A 20,045-nucleotide genomic window follows, 5' to 3' on the forward strand; every position below is an offset into this window, starting at 1 on the left:
CCTTGGGATGGAGGTAGTATATAAGAGTGTTGTAAAGATCAAAAATAGTATACAACTCTAAAGTGACCTATCCTAAAAAAATAGAGAGATAAGTAACGTGGAGTAACCACTTTCGACCCGAGGCTTACGTGACATGGCGTCAACTAAATTGCACGAGGGAGGTTCAGAAAGCCTACCCTCTTGCATATGTGTTAATATGATTATGTAAGTGTAGTGTAAAGAGGAAAATCCACTACAAAACTCTAAAATGGCACTTACTTCACAAATAGGACTATCTTGTAGGAAGATTGCAAACCCATAGTGCAAAACTCTCAATTTGAGGCAAACAACCCAACTCTTCTAAGAACTTGGTCTATTCTTTCATTTTTCATGTTCCCATAACATATTAATTATAACCAATGGTAAGAAAATTGTTAATCGTTAGCTGCTCGGCTGGCTTGGGAGTACATACTAATTAGAAGTAAGACGATTAATTTATTTTAATTGGTCAGCAATTAATCGGTGCAACATATACATATTAGCACTTAAAACACATGTATATAAGAAAGAAATATTTTACGGCCCTCTATATGTCTAGCCTTACTTCTCTAGAGCCCAAAATCTTATTAAACCAAGTACGCTTCTCCACTCTCATCTAATCTTCAAGGTCATGAGCGACTGAGGAGCCACCAGCCTCCACCATGTTCCTTCCTTTCGCTTCTCCTCCTCCGACATTTGAACTTTATAATCTCCTACTACCTAGCCAAGGTATGATTCCCCTTGCAACTCAACAACCTACACTAATGAAGGCGGCCTCGAGCTTCTTGACGAGCTCCTCAAGGCGGACAAGATCATGTATGTGAAGTCTAGTCAGCAAAGGAGGAACTGATCAGCGACGACAAGGAGCTGGTCGCTGATGACAAGGAACTAGCGAGGGAGCTTCGCAAACCTACTTGATTTGGGTGGTGTACCGGCTGGACAATAGATTTGCGTTGTAAAATTTGCGACTATTTTTTTGACCAAATATAGTAGTTGATTGGGAGCATGCCTAGTAATCGAACTGTCATAGTGATTAGTCGGGACAAAAGATTAACACAACCAATTAGAGGTATTCGACATAGTCAGGTCCGGAGCAACGATTAATTGGACTATTAATCGTTGATTCAGCGGATGTTTTAAAGAATAATGATTATAACACAAGCAAATAGAAAAGTCAGAATCACCAGTTTTGAAGGAAAGCTAGGGCAGACTTGGTGGAGCCTAACGAACATGGATTCACCTAAAATCACCCCGATGAGGGGTGACAAACTCTCTAACTCTTGCATGTAGTCCTATCGTGGGTATTTGAGGGTGGTTAAAAGAGGAAGAGTCAATACACAAATCTCAAGTGGCACTTTCTTCACAAACATGACTATTCCGACTTAAAGTGCGAAGCGTCCACTTAGGAGCCCTAGCCAACCTCTAGTAAGAACTCTGCTTCATTTTTGGTTTGCCATGTCCGTATGACATATTCTAACACAAATAGAGAAAATTTAACATGGAATCACCACTCCCGGAGTAGACATCACTGGCCCAGTACATAGGGTTTTGCTCGAAAACACGCAACAAAGGGTCCTATATAGGTATACATATAAGTGCTGCGTAAAGAGAGAAATCCAATACACAACATTCGACTTCTTAAGTGGCCACTCGATTCACAAACATGACTATCATGACTCAGAGATTATGAACTTATAGGGAAAATTCCCACTTCGGGGCACCGACCCAACTCTTATAAGGCTTGACCTCTTTTGGAGGTTTTCATGTTCACATGACATGTGATAACACAAATAAAGAGAAAGTCACATGGAATCACCACTTTTGAATGAAAGTTAGCGTTGACCTAGCGGGAACCACAAAAATAGGAGCCAACTTGATATGGCACAAGGAAGGATTGGAAACCCTCCTCCTAATTCATGATGTACTATTATAGGTATGGTGTCGGGGAGAGAGAAAAAAACTGGAACGCAACTCATAAGTGGCTTTTGCTTCACATATATGTCTACCCTTAAGGAAGATTTCTAGACTTTTTGCGCAAACATCCCACTTCGAGGCAACCGACCAAATTCTTGTAAGAACTTGGTCTATTTATTGATATTTCATGTCATTATGACCTATGTTAAACAAATACAAATATAAAATTCGCATGCCTAAAGAAAGTTAGGGGTAGATGTTGCGGGACCACAAACAAAGTTTTGCCTTTAAGCGAGCGAGGAATGACGGGAGACCCTTTTATGTCATGGTGTATTAATACTACTCCCTCCGTCCCAGTTCGCAAGGCAAATTCCCAAAAAATATTTGTCCCAAAATCCCTCACCTCCTAGGCATATTTTGCATTTAATGTGGGAGTAAACTAATTCATTTTTGCATGCAAACACTCCTCTTTTCATCTCCCACCACGCACTAGTACTCCATGCATGTGAAACCACCACGCACTAGTACTCCATGCATGTGAAAGGCAAAGTTTTTGCATGTTTTAACGTGCAAATTTAGAGCCAATGAGAATTCACCTTGGGCCAAGATATTTGAAAACTTTGCCTTGCGAACTAGGACGGAGGGAGTAGTATGTAAGAGTGTTGTAAAGAGAAAAATCACATGGAACCACTGCTTGGAAGGAAAGATAGGGATTGTCGTCGTGGGGCCCGCAAACATGGTTTCTCCTGAAACTAGAAGAGGAATGGTTGAAGACACTCACCCACTTGCATGGGGTCCTACTATGCATATATGAGGCTGGTCATAGTGCTAGTATTTTAGGTAGTATCATGCATCTTAGGCCCACAAAAAAGCTGATGTGGCATCTAATTAATGAGGAGAGATAAGATTACAGTAACATAGGTGGATAACCGTATCATAGCGCACGTTACGAGAAAAACTAATGCTAAATAGATCTTGTACACACATTTTGTAGTTGCGATTCTACAAAACAATAAATTTAGAAGATTATGATACTACTCTATAATACCACCCACTATAGTGATAGTATTATAGACAAGTATCATATGTATGATACTACAATATGATACTATGCACTATGACCAGCCAGAGGGTGGTGTAAATAGGAAAATTAAATACACATCTCTTGAAGTGACACCTAATTCGCGAACGGAACAAAACTTTTTCGGACCCCTGTTGATTCGACTATACTTGTTGGACGTCCTGGCCAGGGCTGAAAAGTTGGACCATTGGGACTCTCTCTTTGAGTTTGCCTTCTCGCTCATGCCCTAGTATGTACAATTGCTTCTCGGCGGAGTATTACACATCGAGGTTGGGGCGTTGTCGACGTGTCTCTATATGACATTGATTGTTGTTATCTCGGAGACGGTAGGTGTAGGTAGTTGTTTAGCTAGGGGAGTTGAGTTTATCGATGATGAAGGATGCGACCTTTAGTCGTCGAAGCTGCCGGACGCGACAAATGTGTGGAGAGAGTTTCTCCATATGTACATGTAGTGCAAGTGTAGGTGATAAGCGCGCCTTGTGAGAAAAGAAAATCGACATGGCACAAACACAATCGGCCCCCTTTTCTCTCCCCCGTGAACAGTAGTGAGAGAGGCGACTCCAGTTTCCTCCCTTTTCTCGCCGGCGAGCCGCGGGTTCTCTCCCCCTCCGCCGGCCGCTCCGGCGGCGGGAGGGTGGGGGAACCCCGGATCTCTGCTCTGGCTTGTAAATAGGGTAGGATTAGGTAGGTCTTCGGCCGGCATCGCTGTGGAGGTGGTGGTGATGTCGGGGCGAGGTGTGGTGCCGCCGATCCTTCCCCTCTCCGACGGCGTCCTGGGTGGCGTCGTGGGGGATCTGGCGGCTTTTGGTGCTCGGAGGTCTTCGGGTCTTCTGAGCCTCCGTTCCCTGCATCTGGCCGGCAAGGCGTCGGCGCCGACCAGATGCGATGGGGATTCCGTCCTCCGGCTTCGTCCTCGTTCCGCTGTTGCCTCCTCCAGCGGCGGCGGGAAGCTTGTGAGGTGGTGTGTAGGAGGATTAGCGGCGCCAGCAAGCAGGCTTCGCCGTCTTCGTCGGCGGTGGAGGAGTCTAGGCGGTGGTGCAGTTGGTGGGAGAGGGTGCTGGTCGTGGTCGTTCACCGTCTCAGGTCCTGTCACGGCGTGGCAGGCGGATCTTGCGGCCGTTCTTCATGCGTGGAGGTGCTCTCGGGTTGCGGCTTCGAGGTGGTTCGGTTCCTTCTGCTCCGACGACGGCGGTGCGGCTGATGCTTTGCGTTGCGTCGTGTACTCTTTTCGTATGTATTTGGCTGTTCCTGTATCGGTGTTTGTACTCTGTTTCTGATGAATACATGCGAAATTTCAAAAAAAAAAAATCGACATGGCCTAGGCGTTTAGGTAGAAGAGCTACATGCATATACACACATGTGAAAAGCTACATGCAAGCTATTTTCCATTTGTCTCTCATATGGTAGCTCTCTAAATTCCGATTAAAATTTGTTGTAATCGCCGAAGCATACCTATGCAGCATAGTGGGAATCAGAAATGGCGTCAATATCCAACTTAGTCAACAGAGAAAGTAAGGAAAGTGCCAACAATGCAATTAACAATCAGTTGGATTTTCATCACTTAAGATAGAGTAATTACGGCGACTTATTTCTTCTCATGATGCCGATTGATCTCCTCAAGGCAGGTAGTAATTACGGCGCGATATATTTTTCCACGGTATGCTGATTGATCTTCTCAAGGTAGGTAGTAATTACTGGGCGTTTAATTTTTTCTCGGGACCTTAACTTGCCAAAATCAAGAGACGAAAATTTGGTTAAGTCCAAACCCCACCCAACACAGCGCCACTCTCTTTCTTTCTCGTCTTTTACCCTTCTCAGCTCCACCTCCCGTTCCCCTTCCATCGCCGGCAAATCCCGCCTGGTTCTGGCCAGCCCTCGCGCCGCCGACCACCGCACCGGCACCAACTCCTCCTCCTGCACCGTATCCATGGCATGGAACCACCGTTCTGCAGCCCCCACGGCGATCCATAGACCCACAGGAATCCGCCAAAGCGGTGCCACCGCGTTGCTCCGTCGAGCTCCGGCCGGCCCTCCTCCTCAACCGCATCCACAGGCCGCCTCGACCGCAACTCACAGCCAAAGATCGAATCGCTGCTGCCGGTGAGCGCGTGTGACCACGGCCTGCGGGAGGGCTCGCTGCGGCGCCGGGATGGCGGCGGGGAGGCACGGAGGGCGAGCCGGTGGTCGCCTGCACCGCCTGCTTCTGCCGCATTCCGGCCGGAGGTGCTGCTGCCGGCTTCTCCTTCTTTGGCAACCTCGCCCTCGACCTACTGATGTCGGCCACCACTCGAAGTCGCTGCATCCCGGTGAAGCCTCTCTCCTCCTCTTATTCCATCTGTTCTTGCTAAAATTTGTAGCTTTTCTCCCGTTGAACGTGTAACCAGTAGAGGAAGTCACATGCAACTGAATATTTTTCAATCTGTTAGATAGTGTTGTTCAGCTGAGCTATTCTTCAGGTCACGCACGCCTAAAATAATTGTTAACCAATCGACGCATGTACGCCCATTCAGTAGGAAGGATTTTAAATGTGTTCCAGCCTTCCAGGTATATATTAGCCCTCGTATGCAAGGGATATATTTTCGATCCGACAGGACAATATAATGTCACCAAGTTTTTGTGAAATCCAAATTTGAATTCATTGATTTTTCTCTGTTTCCTTGTGCTGCTGGTGTGAGTGCAAACGCCAACAAGCGAGCGGTTCGGCATCTCATTTATAGATTAATTAACCAAAATAGCAAACTAATCACTAGTAGCTCTATATTGCATCTGTTTGTGTCTTACCACGTCCATTAGCCTGGTATGAACATGTCCATTAGTTATCCATGCCTTGATCGAAAAGCCTATCTAGTGTAATGTGCTCTCAGCATGTATATGCAGCTGATAGACTAGGTATTCTAGTAGTATGAGTTCGTTGCTAATCTGTTGTAGTATGAGTGTATTTTGCCCTATCTCCTCATGTACCTATTTATTACAACATTGTGGAAGAAAACAGTCACTGGTTCTCCATTTCTTGTAGTTTTATTTGCTTCCTGTTACATTAATCTACAGGTTCAGACTTTTCCAGTTCTAATATTTGAACAGCTGCTACAGGTGATGGCTTGTGACGGCAGGCTGTGTGAGGGGCTCGCTGTGTTGCTGTGATGGCGGCGGGAGGGCACCGATGACAAATCAGTGTTTACCTGCCCTGGCTGCTGCTGCCCGCAGTCCAGCCGGAGCTGCTGCCGCTGGCATCTTCTGGTGGCCACGCCATCGAGGTTCTACTGCCGGCCACCACTCTGAGCCGCTACTGCATCGTGAGGTCTCTCTCCTTTTCTTCTATCTATTCTTGCTAAAAATTGCATCTTTTCTACGAATCTGGCACGAAGCTAACATTTGGTATCTTGTTGCATGCCACAAAGCTGAGAATCTGGACCTTATCTATCTGGATGTTGTTTAATTGATTTAACATGTCTAAATCTGGTTGTAGTACACCAGCCACATAGAGTAGATTTTATTGATTTAAGAATCTGGACCTTATTAATCTCGTCGAACTGTATGTAAATGTTCAAGCCTGATGTGCCACTTCAAGACTTTTAATAGTTTTTTCTTGAACTGATGAAATAAACCATCACCAGGTCTTTTATTAAAACCTGATCAAACATGCACGTCATCTTATTGATTCAACTTGTTTAAGTAGCAGGACAGCAGCCACTTAGATAAATTATAATTTGTGCATGATTTGGTATTGCCCTTTGCGAGCAAGAACTTATATATACATTTTTATTTAATGTGTTTAAGTAGTAGAGCAGCAGCCGCTTAGGCAAAAAAAACTTTTTTGCCTGTGTTTTATAAGCCTGAATTGCAGTTGATTCTGAATTTGTTTTGCAGGAGAAGCACGAGGCTTTTTGCTAATAACCAGAATAATCAGCATACTGTTGATAAAAGTGGGAACATACTCCCTGGTTAGTTGTTTGTGCAAACAAGTTCTTTGTGGGCTTTGCTTGATTCCATCTTATCACTGAGGAATGGACCTTTCTGATTTTTTTAGGCACTATTATTGAATCGAAGCTTTGCCATCCGACAGAGTTTGATTTCTATTTGTGTAGTCATGCTGGCATTCAGGTTGGCTTTCCTTTATTTGCAATTCTTCACTTGATGGAATGGGTTGATTGCTGACTTATGTCTTGATTCCTTTCATATGGGCATAACCCAGCTGTATGGTGTTGCATGATTGGAAGTTCTCTCTTTCTAGTAATGTACTCTGCACCAACTGCAAGGGGTAAGTCTTGTTTGTCCATTCCAAAAACCCAGCTGGCCATGTATCTTTCGCAGTACTGTTCTTGACCATGGTCCCTTGTTTATTTCAGCAAGGGCTTTAAGTCTGGTGCTTCCATGAGGTGCCCAGGTTGCCAGGGTTCAGCCATGAAAGTGTCTATCTGCATCTGGAGCCTTCCATGATACAGCAGATGCAGCAGCCTTGTAAACTCTGGTACGTTTTCTTATTTAAAATAATCTTATGGTAAAATATTTTCTTTTCCTGTAAATAACAAAATGCTCAAGTAAAGTTGGTTTGCAGTGAGATGGATGTGTAGTTCTTAAACATGGGTTGGTAGATGTTATATGTATATCCCAGTTGACCTTTGACTTTGCATGTTCTTTTGAGGTTTGAGGTTGCATATCTGGTTGCAGACATGTTTCTGGTATTTCCATGTTAAGTGTTCAATACTTTGTTTAGAAGGACAAAAGATAGTCATTGATTTGTTATCTTTCTCTCTCGAGTTGATCATCTTGAAGTTGCTGGCTTCTATCATGCTGTTGGCTACTACATCTATGTTACGTCTGTCCATCTACACTTGTCCAATTGATTTCTTGCGTCAACCGGTTATTGCTAGATTGTGTGTTGATTTGGTTAATGACAGATGAACTGGCACTGGTGTAAGTAGTAGGATGTTTTTAGTACTTTTATTGTGATGTTCATACCAGCTCATCCCATTTCCCGTCGCATGATCCAGTAGCTCCGAGACTCTTGTCAGTTCGGTGCCATCATTTTGTTTGGCCTCATCTCGATACAAGGGTTTAAGTCCTGGGACCCATGTGATCCACTGATCATCCCAGATATAGCATACTGCCCATCACCAATGCACCGGACAAGACCCTTCTTTAAAACCTCTCTACCACAGATGATTGCCCGCCAAACCTTTGAAGAATTCTTCGGACATCTTGCAGAAAGTATATCACCATTGGAAAGTATCTCCTTTTTAGAACACGGGAACACAAGCTCGTTGGTTTAACTAATAGTCTCAATGCTTGCTTACCCAGCATAGCATCATTGAATTTTTGGAAGTCTCTGCAGCCTAGACCTCCTTTACTTTTAGCAAATGGCATCTTTTCCCAAGCCTACCAATGCATACCACATTTATCTAGTGATCCACTCCACCAGTATTTGGACACAATTGCCATTAATTTGGAGCATAAACCTTTTGTGAGCTTGAAGCAACTCATAGAATAGGTTGATAGAGACTTGGATCATTGACTTTATTAAAACCTCCTTGGCCGCAAAGGACATAATTTTCTTACAATAACCTTGGACCCTGGACCTGGATCCTTCCACCAAATGATAAAACTGCTTATTCGTGAGTCTGCCCGAGGCGATGGGTAGCCCTAGGTACTTTTCAATGAGCCTCTCTCAATATGGAGCCCGTTCCTCACCGAGACAGGAACCAAACAATTGCCGTTTATTCAATATGGAGCCCCTTCTTTGTAAATCCTCACCTTTGGTATAACCTTGAGCTTCCACAACTTCTTCCACTCTTTGCTCCGAAGTGGAGCTACCTGGATTATCAGCAACATGCTGAACCAACATATAGTATGCAGACCGAAGTGTATAAGTTCCTGTTTCTTCTAGTGGTGTCGTGTGAACGTCGACTACACGACACTTCACCTTTATGGGCCTAGGGGAATGCATCTTGTACTCGTTTGCCAATTGCGGGGTTGCCGGAGTGACGAAACACAGGCCCCGTTGGTATATCGATGCGGGAGGGATAACGGGATCTCGTAGTTTAAGGCTGTGGTTAGATTTATCTTAATTACTTTCTTGTAGTTGCGGATGCTTGCAAGGGGTATAATCACAAGTATGTATTAGTCCTAGGAAGGGCGGTACATTAGCATAGATTCACCCACACAACACTTATCAAAACAATGAAGATTAATCAGCTGTATGTAGCGAAAGCACTAGACTAAATTCCCGTGTGTCCTCAAGAACGTTTAGTCATTATAAGTAAACAAACCGGCTTGTCCTTTGTGCTAAAAAGGATTGGGCCACTCGCTGCAATTATTTCTCTCGCACTTTATTTACTTGTACTTTATTCATCTGTTACATCAAAACCCCCTGAATACTTGTCTGTGAGCATTTACAGTGAATCCTTCATTGAAACTGCTTGTCAACACCTTCTGCTCCTCGTTGGGATCGACATTCTTACTTATCGAAGATACTACGATACACCCCCTATACTTGTGGGTCATCAAGACTATTTTCTGGCGCCGTTGCCGGGGAGTGGAGCGCTATTGGTAAGTGGAATTGGTAAGGGAAATTTCTACTGTTTGTGCTGATTTTATTTTTGCACTTTCTGCTATAATTCATTATGGAGAGATCTTCTCTTGAGTGTTTATTTGGGAAAGTTTCGTTTGTCGGTCTTTCTTCATCTAGTCGGAGTGATGAGGTTCGGAAAGCTCCGTGTAATATCCGAGATTTAGAGGCTACAAAATGCATTCATGCATAGAAACTCTGGGAAATTTTCGAGCTTTCAAATAAAACTTGTCACATGAAGTTTCACTTGACTTGATGGAATTGAAGTAGCTCATCAAGTTAAGCGCTATAAACCTTAATGTGACCTTTGCTAAACCCTTATTTTGGGTAGACATAATCTGATCCATAGGTTGGATCAAAAGGAACTAGAACTATTACACAATACTTTAAGTGGGGATCAAATACCAAATCCTATAAAGGATCATAGCTCAGGTCACACGAGGTGCATCAGGGCCGCCGCCAGGCTGCTCCACCAGCTGCGGCGGCGTGAGCGTGCCGTACCCTTTCGGCATCGGCGACGGACGCCACTGGCCGGGCTTCAACCTCACCTGCGATCGGGCACGCGGCCGGCTGCTCATCGGTGGCGGCGGCACCCTTGAAGTTGTGGATATCTCGCTGGCCAACTCCACGGTGCGCGTCAAGGACAGCGTGGGCGCCGTCAACATCACCTACCGGGACCCCTGACGGCAACAGTTCGTGGTCACCGGGTGCAACGTCCAGGCCACCCTGCTCGGGGACACCGGCAACGTCATCTCCGGCTGCTCCGCCTTCTGCGCCATTATAATATCTATAAAATTGATCTCCAGTACGTGCATTTAATGTTATCTAATAGCTTCACGCCAATGGAACACGTCAACAGAAAAAAGCTTCACGCCAACCGAACAGACTTCAACAGCATCCTAGGAAACTAGCCCATGCATGCCATGACTTAATTAACCAGGAGGATACGTCCCCTTTACGAGATGGTGTTTCGTTTCCCAAAACAATCCTCCACGTCACTGATCCATGCCATGATCCATTTCATCCGTTGATCATCTCCGTCCATAGCTCCCAGCATGCTAAAAAGGAGAACCGATCGAACATGCGGTATCTCCCTCACCTGAAGCTTGTCTCTATAAGTACAAGTTCATCGTCACAGTCCGCGTGCGGTTACGTGTGTGACTTGTGACTTTGGACTTTGGCGAGGAGAGGTGAGGTGAGGACTAGGCGATGCCAAGAGTGGTGAGCGTAGTCTACTTCGTCCTCGCATCGCCGAATGGCCGGTCACGAGCAGACGCCATGAACTCCTTCCGTCGCAGCACCATCGTCGATGGATCGACCGAGCTGCATATCCTTCTTGTATGATTTTACTCTTACCCATACAATGGCAATGGCGCTGCCGGCGGCTAGGTGGTGGCTCCGGCGGGAGGTGCTCGCGGGGCTTGCGCTCGGGCAGCTCGTGTCGCTGCTCATCACCTCCACCGGCTTCTCCTCCTCCGAGCTCGCCCGCCGACCGGCGGCGCCGCCCGTCTGCTCTGGTCGATGTCTGCCTGTGTTTTCGCTTCCTTTCTTCTGACTTCGTGGTATTTTGCTGTAATTAGTGCTAGCTCGACAAGAAATTTCTTCTTTTGCAACTCTTAATTTCGTCACACGAACTGAACTTTGGTACTGCTCTCAAGTCTGAACCCATGTCTATCGGCTCAACCAAAGGGGATTAGTGTAATCTGCCGCAATGCTAAGCAGCCTTTTTTACGAAAATGCAAAACGCTTTGCGTTTCAAATGTAAGTACAAGCTTGAGACAGCCAACACCCCACCATATTACTCAGCCCACTAGATCCCAAATTACTTTAGCGAGGAGAGGGGAGGGAAGGTGATGCCGGCCAGCGAGCGCTCTTCATGGCCTGGTGTGGCGAGGACATGAGACGAGGCCGGCCAACACCCCACCATATTACTCAGCCCACTAGATCCCAACACCACCACACGAACTTGCCAAAACTGGATTATTCCTCTTCCCTCATGGAGAGGTGAGGCCGGCCGGCGAGCGCTGTGGCGTGGTGTGGCAATGATCGGCAAGGAGAGGTGAGCCCTTCCCCGATGCCGGCCAGCGAGCGCTCTTGGTGGCGTGGTGTGGCGAAGAGCGGCGAGCTCCAAGCTCCTTCCCTAATCCCATAGACTCCGCTCGTACCTTGCTCTTCATCCATGGCGACGAGCGGCGAGCTCCGAGCTCCTTCCCCGATGCCGGCCAGGCAGCGAGCGCTCTTGAGGGTGTGTTGTGGTGATGAGCGGCAAGCTCCTTCCCTCATCCCATACACTCCACTTGTATCTTGTTCTTCAATCCCACTAGCCCGTGGAGTCTCCCCTCTCTCTTCTAGTCTGTCTAATTGAATCACTAGTGCAGGTAAGTTCTTTGATGGTGTTCGCAGGCCCGATAGACTTTCCAGTCTACTTTTCCATCCTTAACACATCCTTTCCATCTCCCAACACCACCACACGAACTTGCCGAAACGGACCGTTCCTCTTCCCGGCGGCTGCTCGACCTACGCGCGCCTGCACGCTAATTGCCGCGATGGTGATGTACCCTGGCTACCTCGTGCCAAACCTCCGGTGACAGTAGTATTGTCTTCATCAACGCCCTATGGTACACACTTGATATTTTTTAGAGGCCGGCCAGCGAACGCTCAGCGTCACCTGTCTCGCTAAATCACTATAGCACTCGTTCACATCTCATAGCGTGACCCGTCTTGTTAAATCACTAGCACACGTTCACATCGCTAGACTTTTCAATCCTGTTCACATCCCTTTTGTCTCCCAACACCACCACACGGATAACGGACAGTTCTTCTTCCCCGACGGTGGACTGAACTCAAGACTCCAACCTCCCTAGTACTGTCTTCATTGACTCGGGCTTCTGATAAGAAGAACACTAAAAATAGATCTTTATCCCGCCCACTGACATCTTTGTCCCGCAAGCCGGAGGAAGGCGACGGTGCCGACGGGGCACGCTACTACTGTCTTCCATCGACTCCAGCCTCCAACCACACTAGTATTGTCTACATCAATGCCCTATGGTACACACTGGAACTTTTGTTTTGTGAAAGTACACGGTGGAACAAGAACTGAAAATAATGCATGTTTTTGCTTTATATGGAAGACTGGAATAATGCGTACTTTTGCTCTATATCACCTAAAAGTCCAACTGTAATCACTAACATGATTGGAACATTGGCTGTCCACTTTGTCTGTTTTACAGGTAAAAGAGACAAACCACGATGCGATTAGTTGGGGAGCCAAATTATTCGTGCAATTGTCAAATAAAGTGTTCCAAGCGAATCATGGACGGAGGCCCATGAAACTGATGAAGTGAAGACAAGAACATAGGAAAACAAACGAATGATAAAAAAGTCGGCACACAATCAAGAATTAGGAAAAGATCATGTTACTTGTGGTTGAATAGCTGCTTTTTCTTGAGACTCTTGGCTCTCTTGTTTTTTATTTGTCTGATTTCTTTCTTTCTGTACTGAACATGGTTTCTGGTAATAGAAATCGGGGGAAATCCCTTATTTAAGAAAAACACACACACCCTCCATACTCGAACTAGAACTAACAGCACGTACACACGTACAACGGGAGGAACCTGATTCTCTAAAACTTCTTCTCGGTTTCCAGAGTTTCCAGCAAGAAAATGAAAGTAGCCAGGACATGATTTCCATGCTTTTTTCAACCCGTCTGTTGTGCAAAGAAAATACACACTTAGGTGGTTATTCTCATATATTGTGCACAAATGTCGCAGAATCAACAACTGATCGAGAAACTTACATTTCAGAATAAAACCTGCTTGGCTCAAGAATGGACAATTAGCATTATCTGTTTTACACGTCGATCAGCTAATGTAAGCTTTTTAGAACATCCAAACCTGCACACCAAGCAATGACTACAACTAAAACAATAGTCCCAACCCATGTGACATATCAACATACACTCAACCAGAATTTTCTCAACGCCGGATAACGAACAACTTGCAAAGCAAAGCTGATGCACATCATGCAGGTTTCTGCAATCCCATCATAGGATGGTTACATACAATGCAAGATCGCTGCATTAGGACATACTTCCAGATCCGAAACCTGGGCTGTTCATGCGTTAAATGGCATCCAAGTGTTTAGCATCAACGTGCTAGAAAGCTGCTGCTACAAAGAGGTGGTAGCATCATGTCTTCCAGCTTCCCAGGTGATGCATCGGGTCTCCAGCAGCATATAGATAACCTCCGCAGTATCCTCCAACAACAAGAACAAACACATGATGGTCAGATCTATGCACGATATTTGAGCTTTCATAAGCTACAGAATAAGTATGAACACACTAATCAAGAAAAGCATAATATTGAGCTATTATGTCGCAAGATAACACTAACAATCACCAATTAAAAAGAGATCAATGAGAACTAGAACTTCAGGTTACCGGAACCAAACACTCCAACCAGCAAGCTAAATTCGCAACGGTTAGATGCAACAGGCAAGGACAGAGCATGCATCCATGGCAGGCAAAGCTTGAACAAAAAAGGACAAGGAAATCATGCATTCAATCACACTACGACACATATCCATGGCACAGGGTAAGCATACAAGTTTCAACAGGTTGCATACATCTAGACTATGCATACAACATATTTTACATTTAAAAGGAAAAGGTGAACAATGATGACAGAAGCCCTATGAATGCAGCAAAAGCCTAATATCTGAAAGTATGGGCAGCACCAAAACTCACAACTTGTCATAAAAAGCAGCGAGATATACATTTCTATGAATCGTAGTTGTCCTTGTCCTTAGCGGCGTTGTGAGTGGAGCAAGTCGTCGCCGTGGTCAAGATCTCTAACACAGACAGATGAAATAGCCTCACAACCAGAATTACATAATCAGAAGTGTATGGCTGCTGTTATATGAAGCAATAATAATTAATGAAATGAAGCTACAGTTAGCAAGTTCTTTTAGCATGTCAATACCAGACAAACATTACACTATAATTATTCTTCCAATTATTTACAATGATCAGCAGAATTTCCTTTGACAAATAAAACCAGTAACTAAGCTAGTTAATTAATCAAAATCAATTAGCAAGGATGTGCAAAATTTTGGCATGAACTTGACTGTTTTTTGGACATTCAAACCTGCACAGCAAACTATATACTTCAACTAAGGCAATAGTAAAAAACCATGTGACATGCCAGATTCAATCGACGATAATTTTCACAACACCAAAGACAAGGCAAAGCTGTTGCACAGAAAAACAAAATTACATACAACACAACATGCATCATACCCAGATATATGCAGAACTCAGCAAGGCGCTTGAAAGGAAGTTCGTCCGAGCTTGTCCCCGGGGTCTTCCAGCTTCCTTCCAAGCGATGCATCATCCTGTGGGCAGCAGCTGCAGGTTCAAGCTGCTACCCCAGTCTCTCCTGATCCCACCTAGTCCTCGTTTCTATTGAACAAAACAAAAAAAATGATGGTCAGGTCTATAGCAGATTGAGCATTTATGAATACAATTTGAAATTGGCATTAACATATGATCAGAAAGTGTATGGCTGCAAATAGTGAATAATAAAAACAGGAAATATATTGAGAGAAACATTCTTGGCAATGATAACTTGATAAGTAACAGCAGCCATATGATATGCATGCAACAAACATCAGCGAGTATAGGTCGCTAAACACTGTCAGTAAGTCATTGCTTATTTCCGAGACAAAGATTACTTATCTTAACTGTTACACTTTATTCATTCATTCATAACACAGCAAGCAAGCAACTCAAGCCAAACAAGCATCAATAAGCTCGATAAAGTTTCTAATTCAGACAACAATTCAGAAACATTTTAGTGGCAGAAATCCATCTTTCGAGATAAGCAGCAGGACGGGCATCAATAAGGCAACAAAATGAATTCATCAGGGTAAACATTGTGTCTAATCACAATAGACCTTAGCCACTTGGATCATTCAAGTCCAGATCATCTACAACAAGTGCAACAAGCAGCACTACTGACAAATGCTTTTTAAATAACAAGAACTCAAGATCCAGGTCCAAAACACACTAATAAAATATCGGGTTTAAGGTTCCAAGTAAGGCAACAATTAGGCGACAGTTTAGGGTCAGAACTCATATTTTTGAAATAAATAGCAGCACAGGCATCAATATGGAAAAAATCTCAGGACAATAGTGTTGAATCGCAAAAGAGGATAGCCACTTTATTCTTATTCTATTTCTGTTGACTTGGATTGGTAACACAATATCTGAAATTGTTAGGAGGTCAGCATTTTTCGTCCGGTTGCCAGCAAACTCCCCAGCCCCTCCGTCATGTAAACCAGACATGAGTCACATGAAACAAGAATTTTCTTGTCATGGGTTCTTCAGTTGTGTCAATGTCTCAGGGTTCTTTTGTATTCCTCTTTTACTCTTTGCAAATTTCATATATCTTAGTCCAGATCACTCCCAGCAAATGCAACCAGTCACATCTTAGACAAAACCCTCTTAAATAATAATGACTCAAGCTACAGGTTTAGCGCACATTAAATAAAAATCTGTACTATGCATAGACATCCTATGCATAGTCAAATAAAACTACTACCCTCTGACATCGGAAAGCGAAAAGAGAACTTACATTAGCATGCTTAAAAGTGCCACAGCTCTAAGCGTTGAACTTTTCTGAATAAACAACTGAATTGTCATCCCCCTGCAATTAAGAAGTTGGTCAAACAACACAGTACTTGACCTTACAATCTATAATTTGTAATAAACAACAAAACTGAAGTGACAAGGGAGTGCTACACTAGACCATCATCGCACTACCATCTAATTCCAATTTAATGAACACAAATTCGCCCTAGAAGCACGCAGTAGATAATTGCAAGGCTGAGGCTGCATATACAGAGATGGCATCTCCTTGCTTACCACCCCTCTATTTTACAGCTTCCTTCAAACACATGATGCGGAAGCCTGCTGCAACAGCTACTACAGCCATCTAGTCCATGTAAAAATCATGGAACAAAAAGAATCAAAAAATCATTGATAGCTCTAGAGCATATTTATTTATTGGCAACAACTAATGAAATTTGGAAGCCAACATGACACCCATGCAACTTATACAGGCTAGTACACTTGTATTCTCTACAAATTATTAGCTAAATCATGTCTATCATATTACCGCCAAATCAGCCCATGAATGCTAACTCAAGGCATTAAGTGTTAAGTAATTAGAATGAATACACTACCGTGTTACCATTGGATTCTGGGGGAAGCACGGTGACATTGTAACACACTGTTATATATATTTTTGTTGCATTATGAAATACTTATTTTTGACACCATATAAGGCAATATAACACACAACTCTGAGACTCCACAAGAAACTGCAGTATATGCCATCTATCAATGAACTTTGTATGTTCCAACTTTCTAAGAAGCATGTAGCAGAATAAGCATGAACATTAACTAACTGACCGAATAGCAAAATAATGAGACACCAAATAACAGACAACACATGAATGAATGATGGTGTGTTACGAAGAAGTCCTTTCGGGTATCGGCTGGCACAATGAATCTTCGTAACCAGGCCGCTATAGCTTCTACCCTGCTAGCTGACATCTAGTCTTCCTCCTCCTACTCCTCTTAGTAATCATGGGCTAGTACACTTGTTTTCTCTACAAATTATGACCTAAATAATGCCTACCCTATTAAAGCCAAAATAAGCACCAGCCATGAATGATAATACAAAGAACCATATATAATTTTTATAGACCAATTATGACTTGGAATTTGTTGTATTTTTCTTCGTCATGGGGGAATTAAGCAACTAAAGAAAAAAACCAAAAAAACAACTAATGAAAGAGCCAAGGACTGCTCAAATTTTTTGCACGACCTTGCCTATCTTTTGGCATCCAAACCTGCACAACTAAATATTCGATTAAGACAACAGTCACAACACATGTGACATTGTGACATACAATCAACCAGAATTTACGCAACACCGGACAACAAACAACCATCAAGGCAAAGCACATCATCAAAGTTTCCACAATCCCTTCCGAGCCCAGGGTGGGACGGTAAAATACAACACAACATGCAAGCTGCATATGTACACCTCGCAATTGGCAAGAGCATACATAAAGCGCAAAGCATATCACCATGTGCAGCAACGCCATACATACTGATCCACCAGGGTTGGGAAAGAGAGATTACCGTTACTTGATGCTGATGCATCCTGGACGCCCAGCAGCGAGGGACGAAGATTGTGGTATCCTCTCCACCGACATCAACAGTGCCCCGTTGCGGACAGCAACAGCGTGCAGGCAGGGCAGGTTCACTCAGCCCGACCTGCCGGCGTTCTTGAACTCGTCCAGGCAGATCCTGCACTCGTAGGACCACGAGGCCACCATCACAGGTGCAGCCCGGGTAGGTGCTCTTTCTCCAGGCGAAATAAAGTATACATACCTGCATATTAGCAACAAAACGACTTCATTACCAAAGTGGCAGCTTAAAACTCATACGGCTTGCAGAAAGCAAACCTGACGAAGACCCAAACCATATGAGCTAACAAATTGATACACCATTTCTTGTCATATTAGCTATTAGCCTATTACACCAGAATAAATTACACAAATATATCTTAGCACTGAGAGAGGCCGATAAAATGTAGTGATGCACATGATTAAACAAGACCATCATGGTATATTTCTGGACACTAAACATTGAAAAAATCACTTTCCTTGACTTACATTAGTAGGTTATTAAGTATGGAACAAGTAGATTGTCTGGTTCAACCTCCTCAGGGGAAGATATACACAGCATGCGTCCTCAAAACACCAGAAGAATCAATATGGGTGACATCCTCACGAGGTCCGCTGCAAACAGAATAATAAGAACCATGTCATGTAGAGTTCAAACTGAACCAACATATGCATCAGCTTAATATTGCAAAATAAGCACTCCTTAGTAGCAATGCATACAAAATCAGGCAGGGCTTCAACCATTAAAACACCGCTTAAAAAAGAATTCAAGTGACACAATTAGCAATTTCTTTTACTCCCTCCGATCCATAATAAGTGTCGGTGAGTTAGTACAACTTTGTATGAAGTTATACTGAATCACCTATGCTTATTATGGATTGGAGGGGGCAACATGTTAAGATCGGACAAGCACTTCACTTGGGCAGGGGGTAATCACAGAAGCTTGTAATCTACTTTGTTTTCAATTTCACAAAGTATCAGCAACACTTGAACTAGGATTTTGCTATGCAAAGCAACACAGGATAAAAATCAATTCAAGGGCAGAAAAGATAGGCTGCTCAATTGATGTGATCCTGAACTACCACATATGAATAACATACATCACGCAATGCAAGTACAGACTACCTGAAGCATTCATTCAGCCTTAATTAGTGTTCTTCACCAAAAAGATGAACAGGGTATTGGAACCATTCCAACAAAACCCACTACCATCAAACCATCAATATGCTTCCCAAGTTTTCATATCGAATCCACAACATATGAAACACACATAGGTATAGCTAGATGGCCGTGTAGCCCGTGCTATCACGGAAAAACCTAGAGGACTAAGAAGAGGAACCAGAAAATTTACCAAAGGCCACGGAGTCAAAGAAGTAGACCACCCGCTGCCATCGCACGCCGCCGCGGTAAATGCACAGGCTGGTTTGCATTCTTGCCAGCCACACCTACAACGAAGATACATGCAAAACCAGTTCAATTTCCTGTAGGTGCGAAAATTTCTATTGATGCATACAATGCAATTTTGAACCAGGCAGTACTAGTACGAAAATCTAGAGTGATCTAGTGCAATGTAGCTTGAAGTAGGACTTGAGCAAATACGCAGTCATACAAAATTGTTGTGTCGACTCTAGCGCGAGCGGCGAAGATTTCGACCTTTGGGGTGGCAAGATGTGCTCCAGGACGGCAGCGTGGAGGTGGGGCTTGGGGCCGAGGTCTTGCAGGTCGCGGAAGGGCCGCGTCCATGGCCCTGGGTGATCCCTCCAATACGCCGGCGAGGCAGCGGTGCCGGAGCTCGCCCGGCGGCGGCGACCTTGGTGGTTCCCGTGGACGAGCAGCGGCTCCGACGGATGGCGAATCGACGCACGGCGCGAGGTTGCCGCATGGTCGTCTTCCGGAGCTAGAGTTTGGAACAGCTCGGGATGCGACCAGAAGTCCGTACTGCGGTCGGCCCCGTCCTCATGCGCCGGCGCCAGCGCCGGCAGAGGAGCGGCTAGTGTTTGCGGGGCTGCGTGATTGAGGACACGGGAGGGCTCCGTCGGCGGGGGAAGTGAGCGGGGATAGGGCGAGCGGGGGCGGCATGGTGGCCGGAGTAGACGGCGGCGGGGAAGAGGGAATGGCGGGAGCGGTTCCCGATGGGTTGTGAGAGAAAGGGATGGGGAATCGAGGTGAGTAATGCGTGTGTTTTCTTTTTCTTCAGATGCATGCGTTGTG

The 20,045-nt window shown here is 44.6% G+C and overlaps 1 protein-coding gene and 1 long non-coding RNA gene across 10 annotated transcripts; one reads left to right on the forward strand and one right to left on the reverse strand.

Moving 5' to 3' along the window:
• The first annotated feature begins 4,785 nt into the window (after positions 1–4,785).
• LOC139831102 (uncharacterized) lies at positions 4,786–9,549 on the forward strand. 6 transcript variants are annotated; one of them, XR_011745606.1, is made up of 7 exons: positions 4,786–5,319; positions 6,104–6,306; positions 6,881–6,954; positions 7,041–7,114; positions 7,206–7,271; positions 7,364–7,481; positions 9,409–9,549. XR_011745606.1 is itself a non-coding variant. In XM_071820324.1 (7 exons), exons 2-6 carry the CDS (start codon positions 6,174–6,176, stop codon positions 7,448–7,450), a joined length of 438 nt encoding a protein of 145 aa, XP_071676425.1. In that variant the 5' UTR covers positions 4,786–5,319; positions 6,104–6,173; the 3' UTR covers positions 7,451–7,481; positions 9,409–9,549. The 6 variants fall into 6 exon arrangements, 4 of the variants coding, with proteins under 4 accessions (XP_071676425.1, XP_071676426.1, XP_071676424.1 ...); XM_071820324.1 differs by having other exon boundaries at positions 7,360–7,481; XR_011745607.1 differs by lacking the exon at positions 9,409–9,549 and having other exon boundaries at positions 6,104–6,311; positions 7,364–7,633.
• A 3,602-nt stretch (positions 9,550–13,151) lies between these two features.
• LOC139831105 (uncharacterized) lies at positions 13,152–20,045 on the reverse strand. Of its 4 annotated transcripts, XR_011745612.1 has the most exons (9): positions 19,488–20,034; positions 19,186–19,279; positions 18,324–18,449; positions 17,788–18,039; positions 16,211–16,282; positions 14,875–15,036; positions 14,352–14,426; positions 13,375–13,832; positions 13,152–13,284 (listed from the first exon to the last, which is right to left on the reverse strand). It is a non-coding gene; the product is annotated as an uncharacterized lncRNA (long non-coding RNA). The 4 variants fall into 4 exon arrangements; XR_011745613.1 differs by lacking the exon at positions 13,152–13,284 and having other exon boundaries at positions 13,359–13,832; positions 14,323–14,426; positions 19,488–20,045; XR_011745614.1 differs by lacking the exon at positions 13,152–13,284 and having other exon boundaries at positions 13,359–13,832; positions 19,444–20,045.

The sequence above is a fragment of the Lolium perenne genome, chromosome 5, assembly GCF_019359855.2.
Source record: "Lolium perenne isolate Kyuss_39 chromosome 5, Kyuss_2.0, whole genome shotgun sequence".
Lineage (NCBI taxonomy): Eukaryota > Viridiplantae > Streptophyta > Magnoliopsida > Poales > Poaceae > Lolium > Lolium perenne.